The following is a 27,992-nucleotide window of genomic DNA, read 5'->3' on the forward strand; positions in this document are numbered from 1 at the left end:
CAAAGCTGGTCCATGAAGGCAGGTAGCTTATATTGGCAGGCTTTGTAGTTTGGCACTCCTTTGATGGCACTGTGGAGATTTCAGCCCAGATGGTGGATATTTTATCTGCAAAGAAGTTTGCAAACTCGTTGCATCCTGCCTGGGAGAGGGTTTCATCAGTCTGCAGGCATGCTGGCTTGCAAAGCATCTCCACTGTGCGGAAAAGTTGATCTGGCCTATTGTTTGCTGCTGTGATCTCATTTGACAGGAACTGTGATTTCTTACGAGTGATTGTCGATTGATATTCTTCGTTATGCTTTATTAGTTTTGTTTGGTCATCCAATAGGCCAAATAGGAATTTTTAATTTAAGTACAGTGGTTTTCTTTCCCTAGAAGGGCTATGTTTAGCATTTGCAGTGGCTTACTTAATTACTGAAGTTATTTACACAGAATACATTTTCACATACTCCTCCAAATCAGCGCTGAATATTTAAATCCAGCCCTCAAAAAAGTCAACAACCAACCAACATGGACAACCTGGAGCAAATCTGCAAGGAAGATTGGGATATCACTCCCAAACAGCACAAACCTAGTGCACACTTACCCCACCAGACTACAGCTTTTACTGAGACTTGGGGCCGGATGTAATGCAGTGTGAGACGGCTGGAGCTCTGAGGTTCCGGAACAACACTTACGTTTTTTTTAAAGCAGCAAACATTTACAAGGCAAAACCAGGTTGGTTTTGCCTTATAAATGATTGCCACTTTAAAAAACAACAACATACAGTATGAGTTTGGCTGGAATCTTGGAGCTCCGTTGCATTACATATGGCCCAAAAGTTGGTTCTGGGAAGTACAATCCTGCAGCACTTGATTACTTATACAAGCAGCATTTCTTCAGTTGTTTTTTTTTATTCTATATTTACTGAATATCTGCAGACAAATAATTATGAGTTTGAAAATGTACTGGTTCTCAATAAAAAATACTGCCTGGAACAATTTCTGCTTATAGTACAGACAAAACTGTTGGCTTTTTAGTGGGTTGAATAAATTTGCATAAATTATGTTCCTCAAAAAATTTATGCAATATTTCTATTTGGGGAGGCACTGGGACGGTTAGCATAGAGCGTGTACATACCCACATAGCATTGCTCATGCTTCCTTCACTTCTCACAATCGGTCCATTATAATATTTTTAACCCCATGCCCATGCAGCACTTAATCCGGAAAAGGGGGAGGGGGGGGGGCGTGGACACTATTTTTTCTGCTACCTACAACTCCGACATGCCCTTAATGCACAGTGGGGGGCTCTGCTCTGCAACTCTCTGAAGCTCCGGTCCATGACTTGGTTCAGAACATGCCATGTCGTAAGACTGTTTCGGTTCTGTATCGCTCCCTTCTCTCCCTCTCCGAAACGGATGGCCTAGGAACACTTCGTGAAAAGTGTCATTGGAGGATGAGGACTGGGATCATATTCTTTACTCTCCGAGGGCTGCTACGGCTTATGCCAGGTTCAGCAGATTCAGCGGTATATTTTGCATAGGGTCTACTGGACCCCGAGTAAGCTATTTCGCATCGGAGGATCGGCATCAGACGCTTGTCCTAAATGCTCCGTTTCAGCTGCTGGCTACTGGCATTTGTTGTGGCTTTGCCCTTGTGTGGCCTCATTCTGGGAAGGGGTGGTGAATGGCATTCGTACTACAGGTATCCAGTTCCCTATTCTAAATCCACGTACATGTATTTTTGGATTGGACACTAAATGTGGATGTCCTGGGAAATCCAACAAGATTTGGGGGCTGTGGCAAAGCTCCACCTACTTTCTCGACCAATCTGTATAATTACACTGTGTATTCTATGACTTGTTGGCCAACCTCTTGACCCTCACCTGCCCTACCTTGCCTACGTGTACGCTTCTCTACTTCTCAGATTACTTCCGTTAGTCACTGGAGCTGTTCTCCATCAATCATAACGTTAATATTTGACATGTTTTCAAGGACAAACTTTGGTAGATTAGAACTGAAGAGCAGCGACATTGTGTAGTAGACATAGATTATATAAAAATATCCAAGTAATTTTACCTGAAAGGGTATCACTGAGGTAAATCTTATATCTTAGAGAGTTACACAGTTGAATGCCAACAAATTTCTTGTACCAAGTCCTCTTGACGTACTGTTTTCCTTTGCATTCTGAATAGGAATCAGATTTAAACTTAATTTGTGTCCAGATAGCATCCTTTCCCCCTGGGCATATTGAAACAGAAAACAGCGGCTCAATAACAACTAAACACAGGATATCATTTTGGCTTTAATACTTAATACATCAGTAATCACAGAAAGACATACAAAAAAACCTAAAATAGAAATATGTATTTGATCAACTATTTTATTTCTATTCAGTACAATAGACAAGAGAAATTGTATTTACAACTAGCTCTGTGCTGTGCTCTGGGGGGTTTTGGATACAGACTGGTGCTAACAAAGACTATGCACATACACACGTGTTCTCAGCATCTTTTTGCCAGATGGCTCAATTGGCATGGCATTGGGTATAGCAGTGTACTTTTTATTAAATATTGCATCCTAGTAACATAGAGCACTGCTAACAATGTTCCAGGGATGCTAGGTTGCAACATTTGTTACAAAGGAATTTGTATAACATATTTATAAAGTGGCAGATTCAGCAAAACAAAAACATAGCGGGAACAATGGCAGCGGACACTCATATCGGAAACTTTTACACAGATTTGCAACTTACAGTGGTTGCACACAGATACGTATAGAAGTACCACAAGCCTCAGTGGTCAGTGGACATTAGCAATGTACTTTTGATGTTTTAGTGGTGCAAGTTAGAACAAAACGTGGAGAAGAAAAAAGATTCTTGACATGGTTAAGTCGTAAGGGCTATTGGCACACCTAGAGCAAAGGTGTATAAGGGCAGATCTGTACAAAATGACCTGTTTGATACTTCTAAGGAGTTTTCAGTGCAAGATGGGCTTTTACTGTCAGTTTTTAATCACTAAAGAGATAGCATAAGACTTGGAACACCAGGGTGTGAATGTACACCCTGAGCCAAACATGGGAATACAGCTACTTCTTGGTATAAGCCAGGTGGACCTTGCTGTAATGAACATTAGTACTTTTGAAATAATGTTCTCAACTCACTGACCACAGTGGGATGTGAGACAATGGGCGTGGTGTAATGCCATCCAAGTTGGCTGTATGTGCGGGATACTGGTCGAACGCTGACTTTTTTTTTTTTAAAGTGGCAGTCAAAAGTTAGGCCGGCAACCTGCACCTTCAGCCAACTCAGATGGCAAAACATCCGGCCCAACATCTGTGTCAATGTAATCGTTATCATGTTAAAGAACATTTCTACTAATCAGACTTGTTGGGGGAGATTCAATAATATTTTGGGGCACTGTAAGTAATGGGCACTCAACGGAGCTATTCAGTTGTTGCCACGTGCACCCATTACTTATCACGCTTGTCACAACCAAAGCACCAGTTTTATCCGCGAAAAGAGGCTAAACCTGTCTAAAGTATTGGTTATTGCACCCAAACTGCAGTTGCGCCCCTCAGCGGCAGCAATTGAATATAACAAAGGAAACTGTGGCCACGCTAAAGCAAAGGAATTGCCCCCATTGACCAAATTAGAATGTATGCTTTAAAGGGCTTTGAAAAAGCCAGAGACCACTGAGCAAATGTCATAAAACCAAAGTGAAACTTATCTTATTTACAGGCTGTATTTCAGCCCATACCCATACACTTGCCAAAACAAGTTGTTTATTTTTGTGAGACACCACATTTAATTCTCCAAACATCCAGCAGCCCTTTATTATATATCCTCATATTTTTCTAATTTAATACCAATTTGTTTCCCCATTATTTACTCTAATTTAATTCCAGTTTATTTCAAATGACATAGAAATTGTGAATATATTTCTTTGATAAAATAAGACATTAGGGAATAATAATAATAATAATAATAATAATAATAATAATACCTTATAAGATATGGCAAATAGAGAATAAAATAATAATCATCTTGGTTGTGATATTAATTCCACTCCAAAATGTGAACATAATAATACAATAATGCAGTGGGCTTGTATTTCTTAGCTACAACTTTAACAAAATCTACCAGTATGTCAGTGACAGATACTGTTTCATGGATATCCGGATGGTAGGTCGACATTTATTAGGTTGACGGTCAATAGGTCGACCACTATTGGTGGACACTGACATGATCAACACAGGAAAAAGGCTGATGCATTAAAATGGTCGACGGGACATGTTGACTCGACACATGAAAAGGTGACTGTTTAAAAAAAACACATTTTAATACTTTGCCATCCACGTGGACTACGATTGGGAATAGTAACCTGTGCCGAGCGAGGCACCTTGCCCGCAGCAGGGTGAGCAAAGCTAGCCATGAAAGAGGATGCGGTTTACTAATTGGGGTTCCTGGTCATGTAACGCCAAAAACAACACCCAAAAAGTATAAAAATGCCATGCTGACCTTTTAATGTGTCGACCTGTCACATGTAGACCATTTTCGTGAGTCAAACATGTCAATGTCAACCAATAGTGGTCGACCTATTGACTGTTGACCTAAGTCAGGGTGACCCATTGATCCATAACCGTTAAATGTGTACCATTTGAGAACATGTCTACTCAGCATTCAATATAGAATGATATATAGGTGACTAAATAGATCCCCGTGATTCTCCTGGAAACCTTGGTGAGGTCATCTTTGGATTTTCCGAAGAATAGGGAGAGCCCCAGGGTCTAGTGAGGCCCAGAAACACTCTGGTACCTGTCCTAGCATAGAGTAGGCATTAACATGCTCTATCATTAGCTTAGATCTGGCTGCCATGGCAGAATATTACTGCATGTAAACGTGTATGCAGTTTTATTAAAATCTGAAAAAAATAAAAATACCCCAAACAATACTATTATTGCACTTATTCTTTAATACCATATACATATTAGTTATGCCTATAAACAGGGCCTTAACTATGGGGGTAATTCCAAGTTGATCGCAGCCTCAAGTTTGTTAGCAATTGGGCAAAACCATGTACACTGCAGGGGAGGCAGATATAACATGTGCAGAGAGAGTTAGATTTGGGTGTGGTGTGTTCAATCTGCAATCTAATTTGCAGTGTAAAAATAAAGCAGCCAGTATTTACCCTGCACAGAAACAAAATAAAACACTCAAATCTAACTCTTTCTGCACATGTTATAACTGCCTCCCCTGCAGTGCACATGGTTTTGCCCAACTGCTAAAAAAATTCCTGCTGCGATCAACTTGGAATTACCCCCTATGTGTGGGCAGATGGTGGTTGCCCACAGTGCATTTGCCCTGTGGGCGCACCGTCCGCATCCACACCGACTGGCTGCTTTGGTACGGCGGATGTTGATTTACGTCACTTCCGGTGACGGGATAATTTGGCGCTATGAGACATTATTGGACAATCTATCTGGCGGGAAACGGACTCTCTGAAGGTCCACAGAAATGTGCGAAATGGATTTCATTTGTGTATTATCAAATGTTAGGTATTTAGGATTTTAGCAGTTAGGTAATCCATGTCTGGTATTAGGCTTTTAGTCTTTTAGATTTGTGGGAGGATAAATACCACAGGGTGTCTGCTACCATCTACACCTTGAAAAAGATAACCATTTGTTATCAAAACGCATTGGTGAAGGTAGCAGGACGTGTGTGGAGCTCTTGCCTGGCTGTGTACAATTACTCCTGGGGACGCCTGGTTGTTTGATTTGTAACAAACGCTGTTGTCTACTCTTTTGTGTAGACCATTCAGTCTGGTAAGAACCCACCTTTTAAAGTTTTAAACTTTGTGTGTGGAAATAAATTTGTTATGGTAGTGCACTATTGGAGCACCATTCTCATTTACATGCATCTTTGGTTGGAATAAGAAAGAGATACTCCTGAGGCATTGGAAGGGGTCAGAATACATCCAAGACGGTGACCCGCTCCAAACACTGCGCAATTGTCTACTAAAAGTAGACCATCTGATGCGGTACGAGTCTGGCACCTCTAGAGATCTACTTACATATTATTTCTCTTGTTGCTACAATATTATACTATGTATTGTTATGTTCTATTTCTAAGGGCACATGTTTCCTGTAATCTGAGAGCTTGAACACTCTTTTATTAGCTGAGGAGCGCCTGAGATAAAGGGTGGTAACTATCTGTCATAGTATTATTTTGTGGCCACGCTCCTTTCCCATGAAGCCATGCTCCTATATTTTTGTCACGTGCCTACGCCGTGCACTGGCCCTACTTTAAATATGGAGAGGGCGCAGATTCTGTTTCTTGCACACAGCGCTAAAATTCTAGTTATGGCACTGCTTACAAGAAAGTTGCTAAATAAATATTAGCAATATGTTTGTGGGATAGGGATATATGTTAGGCATCTTAACAATTATAAATAGGTATATATAGCTGCTGCAACATATAAAGTAGTATAATGTCAACATGTTCTGAATGTTTATGTAGGCATGTACAGAATGTTGGTGCTGACATAATGTTCCAATTACAACTCACACAGACATGGGTATGCAGCCAGATAGTCGCCATTATAGAATAGAATTGGGTCACAGTGCTAGGCTTAAATGATAAGTGAATTGGGAATTGAATTGTCGACAGGCCGGCTATCAATATTGTGAATGTTGACATTTGACATATCAATGTTCTGAACATGCCTACATACCAAGTTTCAAAAATTCAGAACATACTGACATTATACTGTTGACAAAACATACACACCCCAGATATGAACTGAAGTGTTTTCCATGTATATTGTACATAGTCTCTGGATAGAGCGGATGCTATTCTAGTATTATTTGGTAAAGACATGCTTTCCACACATATGCACTACAGAATTCCAGACCACAGCTTATCCTGATCTAAAGTTTTACTAAGAAGACTGACGTAATACGGGAATGTACCCCCCTTTGTTCTGTCATGTCTGTAAATCTGATATACGTCTCTAAACTCTGTGGCTGCCCTTTGAAACATCTAGGGAACCTTTGGATATATGTCCGTGGCTTACTAATAGCATGAATACTGCTAAATACATAGTAAAGTCTCTGACATTTTAATGTGTGTTTGTCCTTTTGATGTGTTACAGTAATAAGGGGGTGTTGGGTGCTAGGATTAATCAGAGCAGGGTGCTAGTATTGATCAGAGCAATGTACCAAACTGAAAGAATATAGTGATATGTTGCATAAACATCCAAAATTCCACTAAGGCTACTGATACATGAGCGCTTTGTGCGTCTGTGTATTTCACTCAGTCTGTAAGTGTCAAGTTCATGGTGCATGAGGTCTAATACACTATATAAACACAGAAGTTATCAAAAGTATGAACACCTGTATAAGGGTGTTTGCCACACAAATGCTGATTCCGTTTTTTTGTTATGCTCCAGATTTATTTCATTAAATAGATGCTTCTCTTTTGAAATGCATTTTGTTTGCCTAGATGCTGTTACACGAGCACTTACATCCAAACCAATTTTGATGGGACAGTCCCGCTTTTAGGGAAATGTCTCGCCGTCCCGTCTCTGGGCCGCAGTGTCCCGCGGGTAAGGGAGCAAGGTTGGGAGGTCTTCCCTCACCTGCTTCTCTGCTAGCAGATTTTATGTTCTGACTGCTTTTAGGCTGCAAGCAGCATTTTGGGACAGTAGAATAGGTAAAACAAATAAGTGCTTAAAAAAAGTCAATTACAGCTGGTTTCTTATTTTATTAGGGGGGAGTGTGGGCTTGGTGTGCGGTGCTAAACAGTGGGTCACATTAAGTAGGAGCTATGAAGCAGCCATAGAAGTGGAAGTGATATTGGTATGTTTTTTTTACAGTAACAAATGTATAATTAAAGTACCAATACTAGTAGTATTATTTATCTCCTGCTATTAAACCTTTGCAGATCTTAGAACCAGCTGTGCAGAAGCGGATTTATGGACTGGAGCAGAGGCAAGTTGTGGTGAGTACACTACATACAGGGGTTAGACAAAAATATGGAAACAGCACACCTACGGCATGAACGAGGCGTACATTTTTTACGTCAAACCGGATGTGGCGCCATAGTAGTTTGTGTTTCCCGTATAAGGGGGAACTTTGTCAAGGCGGTTGGAGGTCTCCGTTGCTCTGTCAACATTGTTCTGTGCAGGCGTTAGTGAATTATGTCTGAGCTCACAGGCTTTCAGAGAGAGCAAATTGTTGATGCCCATCTAGTGGATGCGTCTGTGACCTCAGTAGCCAGTATATTTGGGATATCACGAGGAACTGTGTCAAAAGTAATGACCGCATGTATCGTTTCCGGAAAAAACATCATCAGCTAAACACTAGCGTGGACAAAAGTGTGAACTGAGTGCCAGACCCTTTATCACTATGCACGGTTCAGTCACTGCCAAAGGACTATGTAAATTTTTAGCCAACCAGGTCCATCCCATGGTGCATGTCTATCACCTGAATCTCTGCAGCAGCAATGGTGGTTTGGAACTCCGGGATTTGCAGGCTGCCCAGAGTCAACTGGGAATCATCACCACAAAACAGGAAGAGTTTAGAAAGTCTTATCTGCTATGAGCACTGGTGCTGGACAGCGGCCATAGGCCAGAGTGTGATTAGTGCCAGGGACCAACTGAATAGCCGTGCTAGGATGTATGGCAGGACATGGCTGCACTCCAGGGCAGCAGAATGAACTCTAGAGACTTTGGTCCTGGGATGTTTGAGTACACCTGTTTATTTAACTGCTAGGCCTATTTTTGCAGGTTTCTGTCTGCATTTGCTGAAGTGCAGCATCTGCTTCCAGTAAAAGACACTGTTACACCAGGAACATGCCTGTCGTATGTTCTTATTTCCCCAACCCTGTTACAATAACAGACATATGTTTGGAGGGCACTTTCACACTGTGTAAAATCACACCTTGAATAATCAGCGTGCATTGCCGGAAGCGGGGCCAAACCCGACAGGTTTTAGCCCCGTTTCCGACAATCTCAATCCGACTTTAAAAAAAGTTGGATTGAGATGAGGGAGCTGAGAGCAGGAGACGGGGGGAGCAGCGGGGAGAGCAGGAACCCAGCGGCAGCGTCCACACGGCTCCAGCAAGCGAGGTCCCGCTTGTTGGAGCCGGGTGGACGCTGCCATGAGCCTCCAGTTACGCTGCTGCAGCCGCTGTTCCCACGTCTCCTCCTCTCCTCCCCCATCCACTCCGCCTCCTCCACTGCCGTAGACATCTCCCCCCGCGCCGCTGACAGTTCCCCCCCTCCCCCGGCGCCGCTGACAACGCACCCGCAGCCACTGACAGCAGCAGCAGGACAGGACACTGGGAACGGCCAAGTCAGTCGGATTTGGCCACTCTTTGAATAGGGGTTGTCAGGTACATTCCCGACAACTACATGTCGGAATGGACCAGACTCTTATTGAATATACCCCATAGACATTTTACTTCAGAGTTTTGACTTTAAAAATAATTAGAATAATGCAAAGAAGGTATAGCTAATATATTCTTTGTACTTTTCATATACTTTATATATTCAAAACTCTGCTGTGTATGCTAGTATGACAGGAAAGGCTTTGCCTCACCTCACCTCACTACGTATAGTATAATGTGTGATATCACTGCTGTGAAGTCACTACTAGGTATGATATGTGAATAATTGGGTACCAGAGCACCTTGTCTCATCACGTCATGTAGGAACAAGGGTGCAGGTGCACCGTACACCATTTAAATTATATCAACCATAATATTTGAGGTTCTTGGCATATATTGGCCAGTATATGAGCCTGCCCACCTACTTCACGGTGACGTCCCTAACACTATAGGGGTTCGCCTCACGTCATGTCCTGATCCTGCTCTCCAGCTCTGGTAATGGTTGTATGTGAAATAACAACAATACCACTTTTCACAATTATGACACTCAAGTCTAAAATAGAATGTTGTTCACATAAATGTAAACATTACTGTGACTGATTAGTAGTATAATGTGATATTGTATAACCCAGAAGAAATAATGTACCATGACAATGTGTAATTCCATATTGTATATTTGAATATTGAGAGCTCTTTATTCAATATAATGATGTAGCCGCCTAAACAGTAATGGACATACATCATATTTACATATGGCCAACCTGTAACATAGTAGCATATAAGTATTGTGTAAGCCTCATGTCTTACCTGAAACTGGCTCACTTACTCTTGGGTCAGCTGCAAAAAAAAAAAAAAGAACATAATGAGTAACTTACTGTATATTTCCATATATGGCTTTTAAACATCATCTATATTTTGGGATAAGGGGCTGAGTAACAAGCTCATTTCTAAAATAAAATAATATGCTTTAATTAAATAAAATTGTCAATATACCGGTCACTCCTATAAGCCTTGAAATCCAGTATTAAGTATGGACATAGACTAAGCAAACTTGGACATACTTCCAGCATTTTTCTCAGCATAAAAAGATTATCACCAGATGTGTAGTCAGCTGGAGATGTTGCGCTGAAAAACAAATCTCCCAAGGATTCCCATGGGGGGTAATTCCAAATTGATCGCAGCAGGATTTTTGATAGCAACTGGGCAAAACTATGTGCACTGCAGGGGAGGCAGATATAACATGTGCAGAGAGAGTTAGATTTGGGTGGGTTATATTGTTTCTGTGCAGGGTAAACACTGGCTGCATTATTTTTACACTGCAAATTAGATTGCAGATTGAACACACCACCCCCAAATCTAACTCTCTCTGCACATGTTATATCTGCCTCCCCTGCAGTGCACATGGTTTTGCCCAGTTGCTATCAAAAATCCTGCTGCGATCAACTTGGAATTACCCCCATGGTGCCTAATATTTCTAAATTATAGTTTCACATTTTCAGCTGTCTGTAGAAACATGATACTGCAGTATATACAGCTTTTTGAACTTTGCTTGCATCACTTTTCTGTAATATAGATGTAGATTTTGTTTATATTATTGGATTGTTTTTTAGATATTTACAGAGCAGAAGGATGGCTTTCACAGTAAAGCTGGGTACACACTTATACCCCCTTTCAGACCGCCTGAGGCGGGTCGCACCCGGGAGCCTGACACGGGAGCTCCCAGTGTGAAACCAGCCTTAGGCGCCCCGCTACAGCTGACGGCAACCCGGCATATTGCCAGGTTGGTGACGTCAGCGGTGATGCGACAGGGGCGGTGCTTGGAGATCACATGATCTCCAAGCGCCACCCTTACACAGAGAGTGAACGGGAAATAGGTCGCATTGACCCGGCTTCCATTTCCACCGCACAGTGAGCCAGATTGAACAGGGTGTAGTATGGTATGCCAGCGGCCAGGTTCCCGGCGGTCAGCATACCGGCTCCGGAATCCCGACTGCCGGCATACCGACAGCTGGGCGAGTGCAAATGAGCCCCTTGTGGGCCCTACTGTGCTCGCCACGCTGCGGACACGGTGGCACGCCACGCTTTCTATTCTCCCTCCATGGGGGTCGTGGACCCCCAAGAGGGAGAAAAGGTGTCAGTATAACGGGGGTCGGGATTCCGGTGTCGGTATACTGTGTGACGGGATCCCAACAGCCGGCAAACTGAAGACCACCCGGTTGAACACGTGTTCAACCCTGCTCACTACCAGGGTTGAAATACTGGGTCACTTTTTTCAACCCTTGCACTTTTCAGACTTCACTAGAACACGGGTTATGCGCGCTCATGTGCCAATAACCCGTGTTCATAGGTAGCGGTCTGAAAGGGTTATTATAGATATATCTGCAGATCAATTGATCTGCAGATACATCTACAGGCGGATCGGGCAGTGTGTTGTGCATACACACTGCTCGATCTGACGTGACTGACGTCATGAACTGGGCAGGCATTTACTTGCACCTGTCCAGTTGCACTGTCAATCACCGTCGGCATTTGCAGCAAGTGTACGGCTGGTTGGCTGACCGCCCATACACTCAGCATGATGCGCCATATCGGCTATCGGCTGTGCTGTAGGACCAATGCGATATGTTTGTGAAAGACGTCATTCACAGACTTGTCGTTGATAAACACTAGCTAATGGATCATCGATATATGAGCCAGTGTGTAAGCACTTTTAGGCAGTACCTTCTCTCTCCATCTCTCTAATCTATATATATATATCCATATACACATAGAAATACATAAATGTATTAGCCGAAGTGGTGCTATTATCATGTAGGATGGAACCACCAAAGCAGGAACACCTTGAAGTGGCTCGTGGCTTGCCTTATATTTGCAACGGTATATATCTGAGATTTCTGGATTTCTATTATTATTATTATTATTTAGTATGCAAGTCTCTATTGCGGTCCATTGCAGTGTGCTGGGAGAATATGCTTGGTTTTTCTCGTCTAGATTAACCCCTCCCTTTCATGTACCTGTGAAGGGCCAATAAATCGATTGAGCAACCAACATTCTGTGTATTATCACTGTTCGGACAGGCATATATGGGATCAGTACTTGGAGGGTATGCTGATCCTTGTAGGGCCACATTAGAGGATCCTGGGGTCAGGACCGGTTCTAGACCTTGTGGCGCCATGGGCGAAAGTTTACATTGCCCCCCCCCCCCCCACCCAATAGATGCCCCCCCCCACCCAATAGACAAAACAGGATTAGTGCACGCCAAAAAATAGGGACGTGGCTTCATAGGTCATAGGGAAGGGGCGTGGCCACAGTTGTCCCCCCTGTAGCTGTGCCCCCCAGTAGATTTCCCCCCTGTAGTTGTGCCCCCTGTAGTTGTGCCCTCAGTAGCTGTGCGCCCTGTAGTTTTGCCCCCTGTAGCTGTGCCCCCCTGTAGATGTGCTCCCTGTAGTTTTGCCCTCAGTAGATATGCCCCCCCTGTAGATGTGCCCCCAGTAGTGGCGTTTACAAAAAAAAAATACTCACCAGCGACGCACCTGCTTCCTGACCGCTGCTGCTATCCTCCGCTCCTCGGATCTATTGGAGAGACGTCATGATGTCTCTCCCATAGCGCCGCACACGGCACAGACACTAAAGGTCAATTATGACCTCTAGCATCTACGGCCGCTCCCACAATGCCGTGCGGTGCACGATGACGTCAGGCGCACCGCACAGCATCAGTAGCGGCTCTTGCCATGGCAGCGCCCTCAGAACAGCGGCGCCCCAGGCAAAAAAACGCTACTGCCTGGGGTTCTTCTTCCAAGTAAGTTCATAGGCAAACCAGGGGGGGTTCCAGTTGCCCGGAAACCCCTCTCCTCTTGGCAAGTGACTCAAATTATGAAAACTATAGCAATGATATATAATACGATAACTAGAGCTACCACCACATAATTCAGTTTAAGGGACAGAGCAGAGCTGCTGCACATGCCCAGTGGTAGCATCTTCTTCTACCAAGTTTGCTGTGTGAATCCTCAATCAGTACACTGGACAAGAGAGTAGCTACCTGGAAGAAAAGACAGGAGCCTTACCATGAGGTGGGAGAATGTGTGCTTAAAAAGTGCAGGACTGGTTCTATTATGTTTGTGTATTTATTTATTATGGTATGTTTAATCTTTTTCCTGACCATTAATTTATATTGTTTAAATGTGTGATACAGCCTATACTATAGACCATCTATAGTGTTAAATATTAATATTGTATTTCTTACAGTATACATTAATGTCCAGGGTCTTTACTCGGTTCTTCTACTGCTCCCCAAGACTCCCACAATTGCTCCAACGTTCCGCAGAGTGGGAGATTGTGTACTGCATTTGGAAACCCCCCTCTAGAAATCCTGCTTTTGCCACTGGCTCTCAGTTTAGAAATATATAAAGTAGTAGTATTGCAAATGAGTTAGAATTAGGGGGAAGTTATTATGCAGTTTTGTTTTTACTATTAACTTAATTTAATCCAGGAGACTGAACTAAAAGTAAACTCACACAAGGAGGTAATTCTGCTTTGAGTGAAGGGGTGACTTGTCTTCCTAGCACTTCAGGGTACTAAGATAATAGTTCTTAATTACTTTCTATTCATGCTCCATTACTTTAGAGCAGCGATTTTCAACCTTTTACAACTCGCGGCACACTGAACAAGATTTAAATATTGCCAAGGCACACTCAAATATAATGGTGATGCATGGTGCAGCTGCGTGTCCTAGGATGTCATGTCGCAGCTTCTCCATAGGTAACGCCTGAGCCACATCTGAGAAAGCCAAAAGAGCCCAACACAGGGGGTCATTCCGAGTTGATCGCTAGCTGCCGTTGTTCGCAACGCAGCGATCAGGCTAAAAATCGTCACTTCTGCGCATGCATACGGGCCGCACTGTGCACGCGCGTCTTACTTTCACAAAAGCCGATGTAGTTTTACACAAGGTCTAACGACGCTTTTCAGTCGCACTGCTGATCGTTGAGTGATTGACAGGAAGTGGGTGTTTCTGGGTGGTAACTGACCGTTTTCGGGGAGTGTGTGTAAAAACGCAGGCGTGCCAGATAAAAACGCAGAAGTGGCTGGAGAAACGGGGGAGTGGCTGGCCGAACGCAGGGCGTGTTTGTGACGTAAAAACAGGAACTAAACAGTCTGAAGTGATCGCAAGGTAGGAGTACGTCTGCAGCTACTCTGAAACCGCACAATTTTTTTTTGTAGCAGCGCTGCGATCCTTTCGTTCGCACTTCTGCTAAGCTAAGATACACTCCCAGAGGGAGGCGGCTTAGTGTTTGCACGGCTGCTAAAAGCAGCTAGCGAGCGAACAACTCGGAATGAGGGCCACTGCCCGGGCCCAAAATTAGAAATGGCTCTGCAACCACTAAACCCACCAGTATTGATCGTTCCAGGGCCTCAGTAGCGGCAGCACACTGAAGGACCTGGATCTGCTTCTATGGCGGCACACCTGGAGACTGCTCAGGGTACACTAGTGTGCCACGGCACAGTGGTTGAAAAACACTGCTTTAGAGTCTTACGGTACTTCACCCTATCCTAATGGGTTCAAGACTGTCTGTTTTGTATACGTTTATACAGGAAGATATATGCTCTGGTTGGTCAACAATATTTCACAGTATACAAAGTAATTAGACCAAATAATTGTCTGAAAGTGTTTTGCAGTTGCAATTTAGTTGGTATTTCTGCCGATAAAACGGTCATTTGATTTTCCTGATAATGATAAAAATAATCAAAAACAGAATGCATTCCCCAACAAACTCATACACAATCTAGACAGGTAAAAGAAAAAAGGATTTTTGAAGATGACCATTTGCCATTCTCCAGTAACCTACTAACACTATCATAATAAAATGTATTAATTACCTGACTCTGTGCTAAATTCCACTGTTGCACTGACTGGGCCCTCACCAAGAGGATTTTGTGGTATCACTTGGAACTCATAACTATAAGAAAAGAACAAGAACAAAAGTATTAGTAATTTTACTTCTGGGGTCCTCCCTAATTTGTTTAAGATTCTATGAGCACAGTTTATCTCCTGTTCCAGTTATAACAAGCAGGATTACTGTATATATTGCTACCTACCGATTGACGTTATACAGTGTAGTAGTTACATACAGTAGAAGGGACAACGAGAAACATTAGATCAAAATATGAGAAGCATTAAGAAAATTAGTAATAATGTGCCCCTCCCCCCAAAAACAAACAAACAAACAAACAAAAAACATTGAGTAAGTTGTGGCTCCTATGGCATACAACACAATTTCATAACATTTTTAGCCTTTTTTCTTCTTCCCATTTTTACACCGTATAGACAAAGGTAATTGGACCCTTGGACCACCCCCACGCAAGCCACATAGTGTGCTCCTGCAGACAGAGCCGGATTAAGAGGGGGGTCCCGGGGATAAGTACCCCGGGCCCCCTTGTTTAAAAGGGCCCCCCGCCGCAGATCGGATCTCTGTTCCGATCTGCGGTACTGCGCTGCGCTCCCGGGAGCCACACGCAGCGGCAGGGCAGCTCTGGCTCCCGGCTCCACTGCACTGGAAAGGCTGGCGCCGCGGCCGCCGCACGCAGGGAGTGAATGCCTGTAAACGGAAGGACAGCTGAGCGACGGCTCAGCTGTCCAATAAGCTGAGGAGCAGCAGCCTGCGGCTCAGTCATTGGCTGGGCGCGCAGGCTGCAGGGAGGGAGGGAGGAGGGCACCCAGTCTCAGCCAGCACCTCTCCTAGGCTATGTGCTGAAACACGCGCGCCGGGCTGGGCATCTTGCCAGCAGCAAAGCACATAAAAACGTAAGGCTGGCTGCATTATGTACTGGGTTTATATATATATATATATATATATATATATGTGTGTCTATGTATGTGTATTATATATGTACAGTCTATGCGTATATATATATTTTTTTTTTTCTTCTTATATATACAGTATCTGTGTGTGTATATATATATATATATATATAATTATATATACACACACACACACACTCACTCTGTATGTGTGTACAATATGTAAGGCATATGTGTGTGTGTGTGTGTATATATATATATATACATATACACACACACACACACACACACACACACACACACACACACACCGTATATTATAATTTAAAATTTACACCTTATGGCCCCCCTGTCTTAAGTACCCCGGGCCCCCCAATGCCTTAATCCAGCTCTGCCTGCAGAAGACACATGTTTGTAAAAATTGGTAGAGGGCACTGATTAGATCATTTGCTAACTAAATGGCTTGCCGGAAGGAGCTAACTGAGGTGTAGATGTAATATAGCACTTCCTGCATCACCTCATTACTGAGGCAAAGCAGGAAGCAGCAGCGCCGAGATGTATTAACATATTGCCTGCCAAAGCAGAGGAGTGAAAACTTCCCCCTCTGGCAATCCCTGCCAGAGCACACAGTGCATCATCTTAGTGCTGGTGCACTGTCTCTCTCTTTCCGGCCGACCCCACTGGGCACATGTGATATCTTGCTTTGATCGTGAAATGTCCTATGCTGAATGTGCAATGAAACCTGCAGCTGTTGAAATCGATAGCTGCAGGTGTCTGCAGTACCACTGACCAATCATACACTGCCCTGTATATCGGCTTACTTTTTTGTAGATCGCAGAATCAATATAGACAGGGGTGCATAGCCGCACACTGCCACAGTAATACATGGGGGGAAAAGTGGTATCAGTGCACCTAGCATGCACTGGTACCACTTCTCCACCATAACGGAGGATCATACATCAGCAATAGAGTTTGAAAAGGGGATCACCGTAGGCTACCAAGTTTCCAGGGCGACGCTGGCCTGGTATACAGAAATTTTGGTAACCCAGATGGACTGGCCAGCTCAGAGTCCAGATCTTAACCCCATTAAGAACCTCTTGGACGAATTTGAGTGACAGGTGCATTCTGACCGACTCCACCTTCTACAGTGTCACAGCTGGTCACTGTACTTAAGGCAGGATGGCAAAACATACCGCCTGCTGTTGTCCAGGAACTTGTGGACAATTTGCCAAGAAGAATGTCTGCAGTAATCTCTGCACATGGTGACCTACAAAATACTGACGTCAATAAAATCTTGTTGATCTATTTGCTGCCAGTGTCCAATCACTTTGGTTTGCATAGTGTACAAATACTGTAGAAAATAAGAGTGAGTAAATTCTTATTTTCTCTGACGTCCTAGTGGATGCTGGGTACTCCGTAAGGACCATGGGGATTATACCAAAGCTCCCAAACGGGCGGGAGAGTGCGGATGACTCTGCAGCACCGCATGAGCAAACTCAAGGTCCTCTTTAGCCAGGGTATCAAACTTGTAGAATTTTGCAAACGTGTTTGACCCCGACCAGGTAGCAGCTCGGAAAAGTTGAAATGCCGAGACCCCTTGGGCAGCCGCCCAAGAAGAGCCCCCTTCCTCGTGGAATGGGCTTTTACTGATTTAGGATGCGGCAGCCCAGCCGCAGAATGTGCAAGTTGAATCGTGCTACAGATCCAGCGAGCAATAGTCTGCTTAGAAGCAGGAGCACCCAGCTTGTTGGGTGCATGCAGGATAACAGTGAGTCAGTATTTCTGACTCTAGCCGTCCTGGAAACATAGATTTTCAGGGCCCGGACTACATCCAGCAACTTGGAGGCCTCCAAGTCCCGAGTAGCCACAGGCACCACAATAGGTTGGTTCAAATGAAACGCTGATACCACCTTAGGGAGAAATTGGGGACGAATCCTCAATTCTACCCTGTCCCTATGGAAGATCAGATAAGGGCTTTCACATGACTTTCCACGTGAGATACTTCAACTCCACGTTCTGAAGTGGCTCAAAACAATGTGATTTTAGGAAAACCAACCCTACGTTGAGATCCAAAGGTGCCACTGGAGGCACAAAAGGGGGCTGAATATGCAGCACTCCCTTAACAACGTCTGAACTTCAGGCAGCGTCTTTCCAAGCCTTTAACAGCGTAGGAATCACTTAATCTGGAACGCCCTTTTCTGTTAGGATCCGGCGTTCAACCGCCAAGCCTTCAAACGCATCCGCGGTAAGTCTTGGAACAGACAGGTCCCCTGCAGTAACAGGTCCTGTCTGAGAGACAGAGGCCATGGGTCCTCCGAGATCATGTCTTGTAGTTCTGGGTACCAAGTTCTTCATGGCCAATCCGGAACTACGAGAGGAAGAGGAGGGAACACATAAACCGACTGGTACACCCACGGTGTCACTAGTGCGTCCACAGCTATCGCCTGAGGGTCTCTTGACCTGACGCAATACTTTTTTAGCTTTTTGTTGAGGCGGGACGCCATCATGTCCACCTGTGGCCGTTCCCAACGGTTCACAATCTGCGTGAAGACTTCTGGATGAAGTCACCACTCTCCCGGGTAAAGGTCGTGCCTGCTGAGGAAGTCTGCTTCCTAGTTTTCCACACCCGGAATGAACACTGCTGACAGTGTTAGCACTTGCTACTCCGCCCATCGGAGAATCCTTGTGGCTTCTGCCAACGCCATCCTGCTTCTTGTGCCGCCTTGTCGGTTTACATGGGCGACAGCCGTGATGTTGTCTGACTGAATCAGCACCGGCTGGTTTTGAAGCAGGGGTTCTGCTTGCCTTAGGGCATTGTAAATGGCCCTTAGGTCCAGAATATTTATGTGTAGGGAAGTCTCCTGACTCGACCATTGTCCTCGGAAATTTCTTCCCTGAGTGACTGCTCCCCAACCTCGGAGGCTTGCATCCGTGGTCACCAGGACCCAGTCCTGAATGCCGAATCTGCGGCCCTCGAGAAGATGAGCACTCTGCAGCCACCACAGCAGAGACACCCTGGCCCTCGGGGGAGGGTGATCAGCCGATGCATCTGAAGATGCGATCCTCACTTGTCTAACAGGTCCCACTGAAGGTTCCTTGCATGGAACCTGCCGAAGGGAATTGCTTCGTAAGAAGCTACCATCTTTTCCAGGACTCGCGTGCAATGATGCACCGACACCTGTTTTGGTTTCAGGAGGACTCTGACCAGAGATGACAACTCATTGGCCTTCTCCTCCGGGAGAAACACCTTCTTCTGTTCTGTGTCCAGAAACATGCCCAATATCAGCAGACGCGTCGTAGGAACCAGCTGCGACTTTGGGATATTCAGAATCCAGCCGTGCTGTTGTAGCACTTCCTGAGATAGTGCTACTCCGATCAACGACTGTTCCTTGGACCTCGCCTTTATAAGGAGATCGTCCAAGTACGGGATAATTATAACTCCCTTCTTTCGAAGGAGTATCATCGTTTTGGCCATTACCTTGGAATACACCCTCGGTGCCGTGGACAGACCAAACGGCAACGTCTGGAATTGGTAATGTCAGTTCTGTACCACAACCTTGAGGTACTCCTGGTGAGGTGGGTAAATGGGGACATGTAGGTAAGCATCCATGATGTCCAGTGATACCATGTAATCCCCCTCTTCCAGGCTTGCAATAACCGCCCTGAGCGATTCCATTTTGAACTTGAACTTCCTTATATAAGTGTTCAAGGATTTCAAATTTAGAATGGGTCTCACCGAACCGTCTGGTTTCGGTACCACAAACATTGTGGAATAGTAACCCCGTCCCTGTTGAAGGAGGGGAACTTTTATTTTCACCTGCTGGAGGTACAGCTTGTGAATTGCCGCCCGTACTACCTCCCAGTCCTGGGGAGTAGCTGGCAAGGCTGATTTGAGGTAACGGCGAGGGGGAGACGCCTCGAATTCCAGCTTGTATCCCTGAGATACCACTTGTAGAACCCAGAGATCCACCTGTGAGCGAACCCACTGGTCGCTGAAGTTCCAGAGACGCGCCCCCACCGCACCTGGCTCCGTTTGTGGAGCCCCAGCGTCATGCGGTGGACTTAGTAGAAGCAGGGGAGGATTTTTGTTCCTGGGAACTGGCTGTCTGGTGCAGCTTTTTCCCTCTCCCCCTGCCTCTGGGCAGAAAGGAAGCACCTTTGATCCGCTTGCCTTTCTGAGGCCGAAAGGACTGTACCTGATAGTACGGTGCTTTCTTAGGTTGTGAGGGAGCCTGAGGTAAAAATGTCGATTTCCCAGCTGTTGCTGTGGATACGAGGTCCGAGAGACCATCCCCAAACAATTCCTCACCCTTATAAGGCAAAACCTCCATGTGCCTTTTAGAATCAGCATCACCTGTCCACTGCCGGGTCCATAATACCCTCCTGGCAGAAATGGACATTGCATTAATTCTAGATGCCAGCCGGCAAATATCCCTCTTTGCATCCCTCATATATAAGACGACGTCTTTAATATGCTCTATGGTTAGCAAAATAGTATCCCTGTCGAGGGTATCAATATTATCTGACAGGGTATCAGACCACGCTGCAGCAGCACTACACATCCATGCTGAAGCAATTGCAGGTCTCAGTATAGTACCTGAGTGTGTATATACAGATTTCAGGATAGCCTCCTGCTTTCTATCAGCAGGCTCCTTCAAGGCAGCCGTGTCCTGAGACGGCAGTGCCACCTTTTTTGACAAGTGTGTGAGCGCCTTATCCACCCTAGGAGATATCTCCCAACGTGACCTATCCTATGGCAGAAAAGGGTACGCCATCAGTAAATTTTTAGAAATTACCAGTTTCTTATCGGGGGAACCCCACGCTTCTTCACACACTTCATTCAACTCATCTGATGGGGGAAAAAACACTGGCTGCTTTTTCTCCCCAAACATAATACCCTTTTTAGTGGTACCCGGGTTAATGTCAGAAATGTGTAACACATTTTTCATTGCCGTAATCATGCAACGGATGCCCCTTGTGGATTGTGTATAGGTCTCATCCTCGTCGACACTGGAGTCAGACTCCGTGTCGACATCTGTGTCTGCCATCTGAGGTAGCCAGCGTTTGTGAGCCCCTGATGGTCTTTGAGACGCCTAGGCAGGCACGGGCTGAGAAGCCGGCTGTCCCACGGCTGTTACGTCATCCAGCCTTTTATGTAAGGAGTTGACACTGTCGGTTAATACCTTCCACATATCCATCCACTCTGGTGTCGACCCCGTAGGGGGTGACATCACACTTATCGGCACCTGCTCCGCCTCCACATAAGCCTCCTCATCAAACATGTCGACACAGCTGTACCGACACACCGCACACACACAGGGAATGCTCTGACTGAGGACAGGACCCCACCAAGTCCTTTGGGGAGACAGAGAGAGAGTATGCCAGCACACACCACAGCGCTATATAATCAGGGATTTACACTAACACAAAGTGATTTTTCCCTATAGCTGCTTTACATATACAGTTTGCGCCTAAATTTAGTGCCCCCCCTCTCTTTTTTACCCTTTGAGCCTGGAAACTGCAGGGGAGAGCCTGGGGAGCTGTCTTCCAGCGGAGCTGTGAAGAAGAAATGGCGCCAGTGTGCTGAGGGAGATAGCCCCGCCCCCTTCTCGGCGGACTTCTCCCGCTCTTATATTTATGTTATGGCAGGGGATTTTTGCACATATATAGTTTTTTAGACTATATTATGTGCTGTTTGCCAAAGTAAGGTACTCTAATTGCAGCCCAGGGCGCCCCCCCCCCAGCGCCCTGCACCCATCAGTGACCGGAGTATGTGGTGTGCATAGGGAGCAATGGCGCACAGCTGCAGTGCTGTGCGCTACCTTAATGAAGACCGGAGTCTTCAGCCGCCGATTTCCAGGATGTTCTTCTTGCTTCTGGCTCTGCAAGGGGGACGGCGGCGCGGCTCCGGGACCGGACGACCGAGGCTGGGCCTGTGTTCGATCCCTCTGGAGCTAATGGTGTCCAGTAGCCTAGAAGCCCAAGCTAGCTGCAAGCAGGTAGGTTCGCTTCTCTCCCCTAAGTCCCTCATAGCAGTGAGTCTGTTGCCAGCAGATCTCACTGAAAATAAAAAACCTAACAAATACTTTCTTTACTAGAAGCTCAGGAGAGCCCCTAGTGTGCAACCAGCTCGAGCCGGGCACAGATTCTAACTGAGGTCTGGAGGAGGGGCATAGAGGGAGGAGCCAGTGCACACCAGATAGAACCTAATCTTTCTTTTAGAGTGCCCAGTCTCCTGCAGAGCCCGTCTATTCCCCATGGTCCTTACGGAGTACCCAGCATCCACTAGGACGTCAGAGAAAGTAATGACTAGATCTGTGTGCTGGAGGAGGTATGCTGCAAGAAAATGTCCACTTTACTCCATCACACAGATGTAGTCATTACTTATTCTTCTCCACAGAATAACTGGCTTGAAAATAAGAATGAGATTCAGCTCTAGATCTATACTGCTTATGAGATATTCCCTTTACAGTATGTAATAAAAGTGAGTGTTGTTGATTTACACTTAGGCCAGTTGGGTGGGTTTGAGGGTTCACTCATTACTGGACCTTCCATATTTCAGGCAAACACATCCCTTTTCCAAACTGTGCCCCAACATTCCAGGAACCAGGCACACAGCAACTAGGCAGGTGATGAAACATACAAAGAGGTATGAGAGGAAGCATGAAAGTCTGGCAACTGATTCCGGTAGGGCAGGCCCAATTTTCGATGAGTGCCCGTCTGGACTTTGTGCCCACTGGAAGAACAACGGAGTGGTACACTCTATACTACTCTGCTCACTTAGAAGGAAGCTGCATGCAACAAGCAGCAATTTATGTGTATTTAAAGTGGATGAAAATGGGGTTAGAGAGCAGCTTCGTATTGGACAAAATCTCTCTAGCAGCACAGCGAGGAAACCCGTATTTTAGAAATCCCATGTTTGCTCCTGTGGAAACCAAGCTACTGGTTGCGCATCTGTGTGTAATCATCAGGGTGCGTCATCACCAATTTAACGTAAGCTCTCAATTTCCCCTTCAGCCCTGCTACACTATCCAACTCTGGCATCCTGCCTGTGTGGCATGTGGCGTACAGTATATGCTTTGTGGTGCTAGACATACCTAGACAGCACTTGATCTACCTATGGATAGAGGATTACATGCTCTTAGCTGAGCAGGGCACTCCCAACTTGGCAGCGTACCCTGCTTGCATAATCGTATTAAATTTTCAATGAAGTCAAGAATAAAACCACTCTTTCTATGCTTAATTACTAGAGATGAGCGGGTTCGGTTTCTCTGAATCCGAACCCGCACGAACTTCATGTTTTTTTCACGGGTCCGAGCAGACTCGGATCCTCCCGCCTTGCTCGGTTAACCCGAGCGCGCCCGAACGTCATCATGACGCTGTCGGATTCTCGCGAGACTCGGATTCTATATAAGGAGCCGCGCGTCGCCGCCATTTTCACACGTGCATTGAGATTGATAGGGAGAGGACGTGGCTGGCGTCCTCTCCATTTAGATTAGGGTTGAGAGAGAGAGAGAGAGATTGACCTGAGGCTGTGATACTGTAGAAGAGAGTGCAGAGTTTAGTGACTGACGACCACAGTGACCACCAGACAGTGCAGTTGTTTGTTTTATTTAATATATCCGTTCTCTGCCTGAAAAAAACGATACACACAGTGACTCAGTCACATACCATATCTGTGTGCACTGCTCAGCCCAGTGTGCTGCATCAATGTATATATATATCTGACTGTGCTCAGCTCACACAGCTTATAATTGTGGGGGAGACTGGGGAGCACTGCAGTGCCAGTTATAGGTTATAGCAGGAGCCAGGAGTACATAATATTATATTAAAATTAAACAGTGCACACTTTTGCTGCAGGAGTGCCACTGCCAGTGTGACTAGTGACCAGTGACCTGACCACCAGTATATATAATATTAGTAGTATACTATCTCTTTATCAACCAGTCTATATTAGCAGCAGACACAGTACAGTGCGGTAGTTCACGGCTGTGGCTACCTCTGTGTCGGCACTCGGCAGCCCGTCCATAATTGTATATACCACCTAACCGTGGTTTTTTTTTCTTTCTTTATAGTCATACTAGTTACGAGTATACTATCTCTTTATCAACCAGTCTATATTAGCAGCAGACACAGTACAGTGCGGTAGTTCACGGCTGTGGCTACCTCTGTGTCGGCACTCGGCAGCCCGTCCATAATTGTATATACCACCTAACCGTGGTTTTTTTTTCTTTCTTTATACATACATACTAGTTACGAGTATACTATCTCTTTATCAACCAGTCTATATTAGCAGCAGACACAGTACAGTGCGGTAGTTCACGGCTGTGGCTACCTCTGTGTCGGCACTCGGCAGCCCGTCCATAATTGTATATACCACCTAACCGTGGTTTTTTTTTCTTTCTTTATACATACATACTAGTTACGAGTATACTATCTCTTTATCAACCAGTCTATATATTAGCAGCAGACACAGTACAGTGCGGTAGTTCACGGCTGTGGCTACCTCTGTGTCGGCACTCGGCAGCCCGTCCATAATTGTATATACCACCTAACCGTGGTTTTTTTTTCTTTCTTTATACATACATACTAGTTACGAGTATACTATCTCTTTATCAACCAGTCTATATATTAGCAGCAGACACAGTACAGTGCGGTAGTTCACGGCTGTGGCTACCTCTGTGTCGGCACTCGGCAGCCCGTCCATAATTGTATATACCACCTAACCGTGGTTTTTTTTTCTTTCTTTATACATACATACTAGTTACGAGTATACTATCTCTTTATCAACCAGTCTATATTAGCAGCAGACACAGTACAGTGCGGTAGTTCACGGCTGTGGCTACCTCTGTGTCGGCACTCGGCAGCCCGTCCATAATTGTATATACCACCTAACCGTGGTTTTTTTTTCTTTCTTTATACATACATACTAGTTACGAGTATACTATCTCTTTATCAACCAGTCTATATATTAGCAGCAGACACAGTACAGTGCGGTAGTTCACGGCTGTGGCTACCTCTGTGTCGGCACTCGGCAGCCCGTCCATAATTGTATATACCACCTAACCGTGGTTTTTTTTTCTTTCTTTATAGTCATACTAGTTACGAGTATACTATCTCTTTATCAACCAGTCTATATTAGCAGCAGACACAGTACAGTGCGGTAGTTCACGGCTGTGGCTACCTCTGTGTCGGCACTCGGCAGCCCGTCCATAATTGTATATACCACCTAACCGTGGTTTTTTTTCTTTCTTTATACATACATACTAGTTACGAGTATACTATCTCTTTATCAACCAGTCTATATATTAGCAGCAGACACAGTACAGTGCGGTAGTTCACGGCTGTGGCTACCTCTGTGTCGGCACTCGGCAGCCCGTCCATAATTGTATATACCACCTAACCGTGGTTTTTTCTTCTTCTTTATACATACATACTACTACGACATCTCTTTATCAACCAGTCTATATTAGCAGCAGACACAGTACAGTACGGTAGTTCACGGCTGTGGCTACCTCTGTGTCTGCACTCGGCAGGCAGTCCGTCCATAATTGTATACCACCTAACCGTGGTTTTTTTTTTCTTTCTTCTTTATACATACATAGTTACATAGACATCTCTTTATCAACCAGTCTATATTAGCAGCAGACACAGTACAGTACGGTAGTTCACGGCTGTGGCTACCTCTGTGTCTGCACTCGGCAGGCAGTCCGTCCATAATTGTATACCACCTAACCGTGGTTTTTTTTTCTTTCTTCTTTATACATACATAGTTACATAGACATCTCTTTATCAACCAGTCTATATTAGCAGCAGACACAGTACAGTACGGTAGTTCACGGCTGTGGCTACCTCTGTGTCTGCACTCGGCAGGCAGTCCATAATTGTATACTAGTATCCATCTCCATTGTTTACCTGAGGTGCCTTTTAGTTGTGCCTATTAAAATATGGAGAACAAAAATGTTGAGGTTCCAAAATTAGGGAAAGATCAAGATCCACTTCCACCTCGTGCTGAAGCTGCTGCCACTAGTCATGGCCGAGACGATGAAATGCCAGCAACGTCGTCTGCCAAGGCCGATGCCCAATGTCATAGTACAGAGCATGTCAAATCCAAAACACCAAATATCAGAAAAAAAAGGACTCCAAAACCTAAAATAAAATTGTCGGAGGAGAAGCGTAAACTTGCCAATATGCCATTTACGACACGGAGTGGCAAGGAACGGCTGAGGCCCTGGCCTATGTTCATGGCTAGTGGTTCAGCTTCACATGAGGATGGAAGCACTCAGCCTCTCGCTAGAAAAATGAAAAGACTCAAGCTGGCAAAAGCAGCACAGCAAAGAACTGTGCATTCTTCGAAATCCCAAATCCACAAGGAGAGTCCAATTGTGTCGGTTGCGATGCCTGACCTTCCCAACACTGGACGTGAAGAGCATGCGCCTTCCACCATTTGCACGCCCCCTGCAAGTGCTGGAAGGAGCACCCGCAGTCCAGTTCCTGATAGTCAGATTGAAGATGTCAGTGTTGAAGTACACCAGGATGAGGAGGATATGGGTGTTGCTGGCGCTGGGGAGGAAATTGACCAGGAGGATTCTGATGGTGAGGTGGTTTGTTTAAGTCAGGCACCCGGGGAGACACCTGTTGTCCGTGGGAGGAATATGGCCGTTGACATGCCAGGTGAAAATACCAAAAAAATCAGCTCTTCGGTGTGGAGGTATTTCACCAGAAATGCGGACAACAGGTGTCAAGCCGTGTGTTCCCTTTGTCAAGCTGTAATAAGTAGGGGTAAGGACGTTAACCACCTCGGAACATCCTCCCTTATACGTCACCTGCAGCGCATTCATAATAAGTCAGTGACAAGTTCAAAAACTTTGGGTGACAGCGGAAGCAGTCCACTGACCAGTAAATCCCTTCCTCTTGTAACCAAGCTCACGCAAACCACCCCACCAACTCCCTCAGTGTCAATTTCCTCCTTCCCCAGGAATGCCAATAGTCCTGCAGGCCATGTCACTGGCAATTCTGACGATTCCTCTCCTGCCTGGGATTCCTCCGATGCATCCTTGCGTGTAACGCCTACTGCTGCTGGCGCTGCTGTTGTTGCTGCTGGGAGTCGATGGTCATCCCAGAGGGGAAGTCGTAAGCCCACTTGTACTACTTCCAGTAAGCAATTGACTGTTCAACAGTCCTTTGCGAGGAAGATGAAATATCACAGCAGTCATCCTGCTGCAAAGCGGATAACTGAGGCCTTGACAACTATGTTGGTGTTAGACGTGCGTCCGGTATCCGCCGTTAGTTCACAGGGAACTAGACAATTTATTGAGGCAGTGTGCCCCCGTTACCAAATACCATCTAGGTTCCACTTCTCTAGGCAGGCGATACCGAGAATGTACACGGACGTCAGAAAAAGACACCAGTGTCCTAAAAAATGCAGTTGTACCCAATGTCCACTTAACCACGGACATGTGGACAAGTGGAGCAGGGCAGGGTCAGGACTATATGACTGTGACAGCCCACTGGGTAGATGTATGGACTCCCGCCGCAAGAACAGCAGCGGCGGCACCAGTAGCAGCATCTCGCAAACGCCAACTCTTTCCTAGGCAGGCTACGCTTTGTATCACCGCTTTCCAGAATACGCACACAGCTGAAAACCTCTTACGGCAACTGAGGAAGATCATCGCGGAATGGCTTACCCCAATTGGACTCTCCTGTGGATTTGTGGCATCGGACAACGCCAGCAATATTGTGTGTGCATTAAATATGGGCAAATTCCAGCACGTCCCATGTTTTGCACATACCTTGAATTTGGTGGTGCAGAATTTTTTAAAAAACGACAG

At 45.3% G+C, this 27,992-nt stretch overlaps 1 protein-coding gene across 27 annotated transcripts in view; it reads right to left on the minus strand.

Moving 5' to 3' along the window:
• ABI3BP (ABI family member 3 binding protein) overlaps positions 1–27,992 on the minus strand; it is an 860,645-nt gene that overhangs the window by 24,429 nt on the left and 808,224 nt on the right. For all 27 annotated transcript variants that reach the window (XM_063953560.1, XM_063953556.1, XM_063953543.1 and 24 more), the window contains 3 exons: positions 15,240–15,319; positions 10,173–10,202; positions 2,057–2,218 (listed from right to left, as the gene is read on the minus strand). In XM_063953560.1, the coding sequence (XP_063809630.1) occupies positions 2,057–2,218; positions 10,173–10,202; positions 15,240–15,319 (272 nt within the window). The remainder of the gene's footprint in view (positions 1–2,056; positions 2,219–10,172; positions 10,203–15,239; positions 15,320–27,992) is intronic.

Source organism: Pseudophryne corroboree, chromosome 2 (assembly GCF_028390025.1).
Source record: "Pseudophryne corroboree isolate aPseCor3 chromosome 2, aPseCor3.hap2, whole genome shotgun sequence".
Classification (NCBI taxonomy): domain Eukaryota; kingdom Metazoa; phylum Chordata; class Amphibia; order Anura; family Myobatrachidae; genus Pseudophryne; species Pseudophryne corroboree.